The sequence below is a fragment of the Serinus canaria genome, chromosome 25, assembly GCF_022539315.1.
Source record: "Serinus canaria isolate serCan28SL12 chromosome 25, serCan2020, whole genome shotgun sequence".
NCBI classification, from domain to species: Eukaryota; Metazoa; Chordata; class Aves; order Passeriformes; family Fringillidae; genus Serinus; species Serinus canaria.
The window spans coordinates 13,357,587-13,367,624 of NC_066338.1; the positions used below are offsets into that span (position 1 = coordinate 13,357,587).

General features: G+C 60.5%; 1 protein-coding gene across 3 annotated transcripts in view; it reads left to right on the top strand.

Annotated features, from left to right (window-relative positions):
* The first annotated feature begins 248 nt into the window (after positions 1 to 248).
* Positions 249 to 10,038, top strand: part of ARHGEF11 (Rho guanine nucleotide exchange factor 11) — a 27,971-nt gene continuing 18,181 nt past the window's right edge. For all 3 annotated transcript variants that reach the window (XR_007779801.1, XR_007779802.1, XM_050984370.1), the window contains exons 1-8: positions 249 to 359; positions 4,742 to 4,836; positions 5,516 to 5,614; positions 6,407 to 6,456; positions 6,722 to 6,779; positions 7,541 to 7,677; positions 8,286 to 8,357; positions 8,826 to 8,948. Coding sequence is in view for 1 of the 3 variants with exons in the window: in XM_050984370.1 (XP_050840327.1) it covers positions 328 to 359; positions 4,742 to 4,836; positions 5,516 to 5,614; positions 6,407 to 6,456; positions 6,722 to 6,779; positions 7,541 to 7,677; positions 8,286 to 8,357; positions 8,826 to 8,948 (666 nt within the window). In the remaining 2 variants the exon portion in view is untranslated. The remainder of the gene's footprint in view (positions 360 to 4,741; positions 4,837 to 5,515; positions 5,615 to 6,406; positions 6,457 to 6,721; positions 6,780 to 7,540; positions 7,678 to 8,285; positions 8,358 to 8,825; positions 8,949 to 10,038) is intronic.

The following is a 10,038-nucleotide window of genomic DNA, read 5'->3' on the forward strand; positions in this document are numbered from 1 at the left end:
CCGCTCCCCGAGGTCCCCCCGTCCCCCTCCCTGGGTCGGTCCCCGCGGTCCCCGGGCGCTGCCCCGCCGTGCCGGGCGCGGGGGGCCGGGCGAGCCCGGGGATTGGGAGCGGCCTCCAGGCCTCTCCCTCAGCCCGGCCCCCGCGGCGGGAGGGGGAGCCCGCAGCGCCGGGCCGGCACCGAACCGCAGCTCGGGGGGTCGGGGGGGCCGCGGGGGTCGCTCGGGGCCCCCCGAGGCCGCCGCAGCCGCCGGGGCCGGGGATGGTGGCGGGGGCGGCCGGAGCGGGGCGGCGGCTCCGGGCAGAGCCCTGACGGAGCGAGCTCCACCATGAGCGTGAGGCCTCCGCAGGCCCCGGACAGGTACGGGCGGGGAGACCCCCGGGCCGGGCAGGGCAGGGCAGGGCAGGGCCAGGGGGCAGAGGGGCACAGGGGCACAGGGGCAGAGGGGTCCGGCCCGGGGGGCACGGAGAAATGGGGGGAAACGGGGCGGGTTTGGTGGCTGCGGGCAGCGGGGAGGGGCTCGGCTGCGCCCGGAGGCGGGTCCCCGGGGGACAGTCGGGGTTTGGGGGGAGAAATCGGGGTTTGGGGAAAGTCGGGGTTTGGGGGGGAAAGTCGGGGTTTTGGGGGGGAAAGTCGGGGTTTTGGGGAAAAATCGGGGGTTTGGGGGGAAAGTCGGGGTTTGGGGGAAAGTCGGGGTTTGGGGGGAAAGTCGGGGGGGGGAAAGTCGGGGTTTGGGGGAAAAGTCGGGGTTTGGGGGAAAGTCGGGGTTTGGGGGCTCCGGGGAGGGGGCTCGGCTCCTGCTGGAGCCCGCACCCACTCCCTGCAGGGGTTTGGGGTGAAATGCCGGGATTTGGGGTGAAATGCTGGGATTTGGGGTGTTTTGGGTGAAATGTCGGGATTTTGGGGTGTTTTGGGGTGAAATGCCATGATTTGGGGTGTTTTGGGTGAAATGCTGGGATTTGGGGTGAAATGCTGGGATTTGGGCTGTTTTGGAGTGAAATGCTGGGATTTGGGCTGTTTTGGGGTGAAATGCCGGGATTTTGGGGTGTTTTGGGTGAAATGCCGGGATTTGGGGTGTTTTGGGGTGAAATTCTGAGATTTTGGGGTCGGGGGGCTTGGGGGACAGCGGGCTCAGCTCGTGCTGGAACCCCCCCCACCCCGCCCCTGCAGCGCTTTGGGCTGAAATTCTGGGATTTGGGGCGTTTTGGGGTGAAACGCTGGGGTTTGGGGTGTTTTGGGGTGAAACGCTGGGATTTGGGGTGTTTTGGGGTGAAACGCTGGGATTTTGGGTGGAACGCTGAGATTTGGGGCGTTTTGGGGTGAAACGCTGGGATTTGGGGGCTCTGGGGGTTCGGGGGAAGGGATTTAGATCAGGGTGGAGCTCCTGCCCCGTCCCTGCAGCGCTTTGGGCTGAAATTCTGGGATTTTGGTCATTTTGGGGATCTGGGAGGGGGCTCAGCTCATCCTGGAGCCTTCACCCCATTCCCTGGGGGGGAAAGACGGGAATTTGGGATAAAATTCTGGGATTCTGGGAATTCCGGGGGGGTTCAGCCCAGCCCAGGGCCTCCCACCCCATCCTTGCAGCGTTTTGGGATAAAACTCCCAGATTTGGAGAGTGGGGGGGGGAATATCCCGGACCTTTCTGATTTTTGGGAAATTTCCAGTGTCTGCCGCTGGGAATTGGCTTTTTCCTGGTTTGTTTTGCTCCATTTTAAACCAAATTTGGGGATTTTTTTTTTGGGTGGCACAAACCCTCGGAAAATCCCGGCAGGTTTTTCTGGGATAAATTCGGGAATTTTGCTGAGGATTCCTGGATTGGGATCCACGACATTTCCCACATGGATTTGGGTGGAAAATGAGGAATTTGGGGCCCTGGGGGAGAAGCAGATCCCAGAAATTCCGGGAATCACTTTCCCAGCAGATTCCAGGGGTTTTTTTCCTGCTTTTTCCATCCCAAAGAATTCCAGAATTCCCTCCCCTGGTTATCTGGGATTTCAGGGATCACTCCTGGATCCCGTCCCAGGTTATTCCGTGGACCCCTGGGATGGTGGGAAGGTCGGAATCGGGGCGGGATTTTTGGGGATTCAAGGATCCTTTCCCTCCCAGAGAATTCCAGGATTCCCTGGGCTGGCTCCTTTGGGATTTCGGGGGTGAATCCCGGGTCCTGTCCCGGGTTATCCCGTGGATTTCCAGCCCTGGCACAGGGAGAGCTTCGGGATCGCTCCCCGAGCCAGGGAGAGGGAAAAGGATCCCCCGGGGCAGGGAATTCCAGGGCCCGGAATTCCCGCCCAAACCAGCTCTGCCACTTCCCACTTTTCCAGGAGTGGCTCCCGTTAATCATTACCCCGGGAGCTCCTGGAGCAGCTTCCTGGAGAATTCCCCTGGAGAATTCCCGGAAAAAACACCCCCAAAAAAAACCCAGCTGCAAAAACAAAACGGGAAAAATTCCCGATTTTCCAGCGTTTGGGATCGTCCCGTGGGGATCCCTTCCCAAAAAGGGTTTGGGATTCCCAGCTGGAAAACCCCACGGGAACCCAGGATAAACCACGTTTAAAGCAGGAAAAATGGGAAAAAAAATTCCCTTTTCCCAACATTTCTGCCCCCTGGGCTCCTTCCCATCTCTTCCCACAGCAGGATTGGAATTCCCAGCTGGAAAACCCCACAGAACCCGGGATAAACCACATTTAAAGCTGGAAAAACGGGGAAAATTCCCATTTTCCAACATTTCTGCCCACTGGGCTCCTTGGGCACCGGAATTGGAATTCCCAGCTGGAAAAATCCCATGGAAACCTGGGATAAACCAGGGTTTAAGGCGGGAAAAACGGGGAAAATTCCCATTTTCCAACATTTCTGCCCTCTGGGCTCCTTGGACACCGGAATTGGAATTCCGAGCTGGAAGACCCCAGGGGAACCTGGTTTGTCCCGGGTTTGAGGTGGGAAAAGGGGGAGAAATTCCCGGTTTTCCTGCGGTGCCTCCGTGGTTTTCCCCACCCTGGTGCTCCTCCAGCGGAGCCGCAGCCCCCGGCAGGGAGGGAACCCAATGTTGCAAATCCGAGCAGAAATTCCGGACTCCCGGAATTCCTCCCAGGACTCGGCGGCCGCCCTCGGAATGTGGGAAAAAAGGAAAAATAATTCCCTGGGATTTTTGCTTGGTTGGTTGTTTTTTTTTTCCCCCTGAGAGTTTCTGTGGGTTTGGGAATCCAAGGCCGGAGTTCCCACGTTCCCACCCCCGTGGGGATTTGGGAATTCCGAGCTGTTCCCATGGAAATCGGTGGGGATTGGGAATCCTGGCTCCTGGCAGAGCCCCGGGCGAGATTCCCAGCGGGACCAGATCCCAAAAAACACCTGGGAATGGCCGGCAGGGCTTGGGAACAGCCTGGAAGGGTTTGGGATGCAGGGAAGAGCTGTGGGATCATCCTGCAGCATTCCCAGTGAAAACACTCGGGAATTTTGTGGGAAGAACCCCCCGCTGCCCCTGGAATTCTGCTTTTCCTTGGAATTCAGTGTTAGGAAAGTTGGGAATTGGGATTTCCCCCCCGTTTTTCCTGCCTTACACCCCGGTTGGTCCCAGCTTTCCGTGGGGTTTTCCAGCCGGGAATTCCAGTCCTGCTGTGGGAAAGAACCCGGCGGGCAGAAGGGCTGGGAAGAGGGAATCTTCTCCCGTTCCAAGCTCCGGTTTTCTGGGAGTTTGGGACTTCTGGGAGGTGGGAAGGGAGAGCAGGGCCGGGGTCCCCCTGGGAATTGCGGGAATTGCGGGAATTGCGGCGGCCCGGCCGCCCCCAGGCAATTAAGGAGCTTTAATTAAGCCGAATTAAGGAGTTTTTTTATAGCCTGGTTAAGCCCCGGCTGCTCCAGAGGGGCAGGAGGAGCTCGGGATCCTCGGGATGCCCTGGCTGGGATCCAGAGGGTGGGATCCACACTCCTGGAATTGTGGCTTTTAGGGGAATCACCTCGGGAATGCCGCGGATCCCGGGGTTTGGGGGGAAAAAAGGGAATTGGGGTGGAGGACGAGGGCTGACCTGGGCTTGGCCCTGGGTGATCCCGAGGTTAATCCCGATTTCCCTCAGGACTGGCCGGGAATGGCCAGGGCAGTGCCAGGGCTGGGGATGGGAAAGGGGCTGGGGAATCCTGGGGGCTTTTCTGGGATTTCTGCCTGGAGAAAAGGGGATCCAGGAGGATTTGGGATCTGATCCAGGGGGGGTTTGGGATCTGATCCAGGGGGGATTTGGGATCTGATCCAGGGGGGGATTTGGGATCTGATCCCAGGGGGATTTGGGATCTGATCCAGGGGGGATTTGGGATCTGATCCAGGGGGGGATTTGGGATCTGATCCAGGGGGGATTTGGGATCTGATCCAGGGGAGGATTTGGGATCTGATCCCAGGGGGATTTGGGATCTGATCCAGGGAATGGGGCAGGACAAGAGGGAACGGCCTCAAGCTGTGCCAGGGCTGGGAATCTGGGATGATTTTTCCATGGAAAAAGGGTTGGGAAGCGTCGGGAGGGGCTCAGGCAGGGCTGGATCCCCATCCCTGGAATTTTCCAAGGAATTCCTGGAGATCCCTCCGGATGTCCAGAGCTCGGACTCCAGGGGTGGGATCTTCCAAAGCGGCCGGAGAGCCTGGAGTGCCCAGGGGCTGTGTCCAGCTGGCCTGGAGTGCCCAGGGGTCTCCTCTGCTGGCCTGGCAGTGCCCAGGGGTCTCCCCGAGCCCCCAGACCCCTGAGCTGCCCTTGCCCCCCCAGGTTGAGCAGCCTCTCCTCGTCCCTGGGCGATTCCCCCTCGGAGCGAAGGTCCCCCGGCCACCACCGGCAGCCCTCGGACCCCTCCGAGACCACAGGTGGGAATTTCCCCGGGAATTCTGGGAATTCGGCCTCTCAGCGGTCACCCAGGGGTCACTCAGGGTCACTCAGGGGTCAGCGGTCACTCAGGGGTCACTCAGTGGTCACTCAGGGGTCAGTGGGCACCCAGGGGTCACTCAGGGTCACTCAGGGGTCAGTGGTCATCCAGGGGTCACTCAGGGGTCAGTGGTCACCCAGGGGTCACTCAGTGGTCACTCAGGGTCACTCAGGGCCAGGGTGTGGGTCCAGACCTCCCCACACTCTTGGAATGTTGGGGTTTGGGGGTTTGGGGTCCCACAAGGGAAAATGTGGGGCTGGGGAGTCAGGGGTGACCACAGGGGTGGGCAGTGACCCCGAGGGCAGGGGTGACCCTGAGGGCAGGGGTGGGCAGTGACCCGAGGGCAGGGGTGACCCCAAGGGCAGGGGTGACCCCGAGGGCAGGGGTGACCCCGAGGGCAGGGGTGACCCCGAGGTCAGGGGTGACCCCGAGGTTGGGGGTGACCCCGAGGTCGGGGGTGACCCCGAGGTTGGGGGTGACCCCGAGGCCTCGCAGGCCCTGGAGCCGGGGGTTCCTCAGAGCCAAGGCCGGACTCCAGAGCCTCACTGCCTCCTCTTGCTCCTGTCCCCGTGTCTGTGTGTCCCCGTGTCCGTCCGTCCGTCTGTCTGCCCTGTCGGCAGGGCTGGTGCAGCGCTGCGTCATCATCCAGCGGGACCAGCATGGCTTCGGCTTCACCGTCAGCGGCGACCGCGTGGTGCTGGTGCAGTCCGTGCGCCCCGGTGAGGGACACGGGGGGACACTGGGGACATGGGGGGGACACTGGGGACATAGGGGACATGGGGGGACATGGGGGACACTGGGGACACAGGGGACATGGGGACACACCGCGTGGTGCTGGTGCAGTCCGTGCGCCCCGGTGAGGGACACGGGGGGACACTGGGGACATGGGGACACTGGGGACATGGGGACATGGGGGACATGGGGGACACAGGGGACATGGGGACACACCGTGGGTGGGCATCTGGGACCCATGGGGACAGTGGGGGACACTGGGGACATGGGGGACATGGGGGGACATGGGGGACACATGGGGACATGGGACAGGGACACGGGGGAGACACCGGGACATGGGGCGGGCACAGGGACATGGGGGGACACAGGGACACTGGGGGGGACACTGGGGACATGGGGGCTCACAGGGACATGGGGGACACGGGGGGGACACAGGGGTCATGGGGGGGACACAGTGGACATGGGGCGACACAGGGACACGGGGGGACACGGGACATGGGGGGGACACAGGGGGTCATGGGGGGGGACACAGGGACACGGGGGGGACACAGGGGACATGGGGGGGGACACAGGGACACGGGGGGGACACAGGGGACATGGGGGGGGACACAGGGGACATGGGGGGGGACACAGGGGACACGGGGGGGACACAGGGGGACACGGGGGGGACACAGGGACATGGTGCCCCGGGGTTGGCAGGGAGGGGGCTGGGGGGTGGGGAGGGCCCGTGGAACATTCCAGAGTCACTCTGGGACCCGCCCTGACCCTGCTGTGTCCAGGTGGGGCTGCCATGAGGGCCGGCGTGCAGGAGGGCGACCGCATCCTCAAGGTGGGTGTTCCCCACATTCCCAGGGAATTCCCGCGTTCCCCAGGGAATTCCTGCGTTCCCGAGGGAATTCCTGCATTCCCAGGGAATTCCCGCATTCCCGGCCCTTTCCCAGCCCCTCATTCCCGGGGAATTCCCGCATTCCCAGCCCCTCATTCCCAGGGAATTCCCGCATTCCCAGCCCTCATTCCCGGGGAATTCCCACATTCCCAGCCCCTCATTCCCGGGGAATTCCCACATTCCCGGCCCTCATTCCCGGCCGTTGCAGGTGAACGGGACAATGGTGACCAACAGCTCCCACCTGGAGGTGGTGAAGTTGATCAAGTGTGAGTTGGGGCCGCATTCCCGGGAATTCCCTCCCCTCCCATTCCCTGGGAATTCTGGAAGGGTTTCCAGCCCTTTTTCCCGCGTTTCTCCAGGAAATCCTTCCCATCCCAGGTTCTCCCTGGAAACCCTTCCCACTCCCAGCTCTCCTGGAAGTTTTTTCTTGGAAATCCTTCTCACCTCTTTTCCCACGTTTTTCCTGGGAATCTTTCCCACCCCCTTATCCCAGATATTCCTGGGAATCCTTTTCCCCCCATTTTCCAGGGAATTCTTTCCCCTCATTTTCCTGGGAATCCTTTCCCCTCATTTTCCTGGGAATCCTTTCCCCCCATTTTCCAGGGAATCCTTTCCCCCATTTTCCTGGGAATCCTTTCCCCCATTTTCCAGGGAATCCTTTCCCCCCATTTTCCAGGGAATCCTTTCCCCCATTTTCCAGGGAATCCTTTCCCCCCATTTTCCTGGGAATCCTTTCCCCCCATTTTCCAGGGAATCCTTCCCCTCATTTCCTGGAATCCTTTCCCCCATTTTCCAGGGAATCCTTCCCCCATTTTCCTGGGAATCCTTCTGGCTCCCTGTTCCCCGTTGTTTTTTGGAGTCCCCCCCGTCACCCCTTATCCCAGATTTTCCCAGGAAACCCTCCCCTCTCCCATTTCTCCTGGAATTTTTTCCTGGTGAGTTTTCCCTGCCAGCCCCCCCCGGCCTTTCCCCATCCCGACCTTTTCCCGGGGTTCCCCCCGACATTCCCGTCTCCGCTCGTTCCCAGCTGGTGCCTACGTGGCCCTGACCCTGCTGGGGTCCCCGCCCGGCCCGGTGGGAATTCCGGGATCCCAGCAGGAGCCGGAGACCCCGGGCTGCCCCCAGGGCCCCCCCCAGCGCATCACGGAGCCCCGGCCCCTGCAGGTGAGCTGCAATTCCGGGGGGAAAACGGAATTCCAGGGGGGACGGAATTCCAGGGGGGAGCCCGGAATTCCCTCAAGTGACCCCAAAGCTCCCCCAGGAGATCCCAGAATTTCCCGAGGGGATCCCAACCCCCTCATGCCATCCCATTCCCATCATTCCCATTGTTCCCATTCCCATTATTCCCATTCCCACTGGCATTCCTGTTATTCCTTTTGTTCCCGTTGTTCTGACTGTTCCTATTAATTCCACCATTCCCACCATCCCCATTATCCCATTCCCCCATTCCCCTTATTCCCACCATTCCCGCCATCCCCATTATCCCATTATTCCTGCAATTCCCATTATTCCCACCATTCCCATTCCCCTATTCCCCTTATTCCCATTATTCCCGCCACTCCCGCTATCCCACCATCCCCATTATCCCATTCCCTTTATTCCCACTATTCCCCCCATTCCTGTTATTCCTGCTGCCATTCCCGGTGCCGTTCCCGGTGCCGTTCCCGGTGCCATTCCCGGTGCCGTTCCCGGTGTTCCCGGTGCCATTCCCGGTGCCATTCCCGGTGCCGTTCCCGGTGCCATTCCCGGCGTTCCCGCCGCTCTGGCCGCAGGACCCCGAGGTGCAGAAGCACGCGGCGCAGATCCTGCGGAACATGCTGCGCCAGGAGGAGGCCGAGTTCCAGGTACGGCCCCTTCCCCGCGCCCCCTGCTTCCCGCTCTTCCCGGGAAACCTGGGAAAACCCGGGAAAATCCCAGAAAACCCCGGGGAAAACCCTGGGGAAATCCCGGAAAACCCCGGGGAAAACCCCTCTAACCCATCCCTCAATCCCCAGGAGCGCCAGCCTGGGATCTTTTTTAATTATTTTCGGGGGATTTTTAAATTATTTTTCTGGGGATTTTTTTTTATTATTTTCTTGGGATTTTTGGTGTGTTTTCCCCGGGAATGCTGCTGGGAATTCTCTCTCTCCCAGTGCTTCCAGGAAAAACCCCCAGAGCACCGGGATATTTGGGATTTTCCTGACATTTTTTGTTAATATTTTCCCTGGAATTTTTTCCCTGGATTTTTTTTTTTTTTGATTTTCCGTGTGTGTTTTGGGTGTGTTTCCCGGGGTTTCCCGGGAACGCTGTGGGAATTCCGCGTGTCCCGGCAGCGTTTCCAGGAGCTGCTGCAGCGGAAGCCGGGCGCGGGGCTGGAGGAGCAGCTGGAGGGGGCGCGGCGCCGGCTGAGCCAGCTGCAGCTCAAGGTGCTGCAGGAGGCGCGCGGGAATGCCGCGGTACGAGCCCACGGAGCCCGGGAATGGATCCGGGAATGGGCCGGGAATGAGCCGGGAATGAGCCGGGAATGGATCCGGGGATGGATCCGGGAATGAGCCGGGAATGGATCCGGGAATGGATCCGGGGATGGATCCGGGGATGGTTGGGGATGGCTGGAATGGATCCGGGAATGGATCAGGAATGAGCTGGGAATGGATCGGCAATGAGCCGGGAATGGTCGGGACTGAGCTGGGAATGGATCCGGGAATGAGCAGGAATGGTCGGGGATGAGATCGGGGAATGGATCCGGGAATGAGCGAGGAATGGTCGGGAATGACGATGGGAATGGATCGGGAATGAGCCGGGAATGGCTGGGGATGGATCCGGGAATGGATCCGGGAATGGTCGGGGATGGCTGGGAATGGACAGGAATGGACCCTGGAATGGTCGGGAATGGATCCGGGAATGAGCTGGGAATATCTGGGAATGGACCCAGGAATGGCCAGGGATGGCTGGGAATGGCTAGGAATGGATCCGGGAATGGATCCAGGAATGGACAGGAATATCTGGGAATGGATCGGGAATGGCTGGGGATGGCCTGCAAATGGCTGGGAATGGATCTAGGAATATCTGGGAATGAGCCAGGAATGGTCGGGAATGAGCCGGGGGAATGAGCCGGGGATATCTGGGAATGAGCAGGAATGGATCCAGGAATGATCGGGAATGGATCCAGGAATATCTGGGAATGGCCTGGGAATGGTTAGGAATGATCCAGGAATGAGCTTGGAATCTCTGGGAATGGACGGGAATGATCAGGAAGGATCGGGAATGGCCAGGAATGATGGGAATGTGATGGCGAGGAATGAGCTGGGAATGGTTGTGGAGGATCCGGTGGGAATGTGGGGAATTTCGGGATCCCTTTCACCCTGATCCCGGTCCTTTTCAGGACTGGCTCACGGCCCCTGGAGGGGTCGACGCAAGAAACGGGGCGAGAAGAACAAGAGACACAAAGGACGGGGACCCAGGGCTGGGACGGGCCCAGCGAAATGCGAGAACCAGGACCAGGCGGGAGGGGGAGGGAGGAAGGTGAGGGGAGAAAAGGGAAAACAG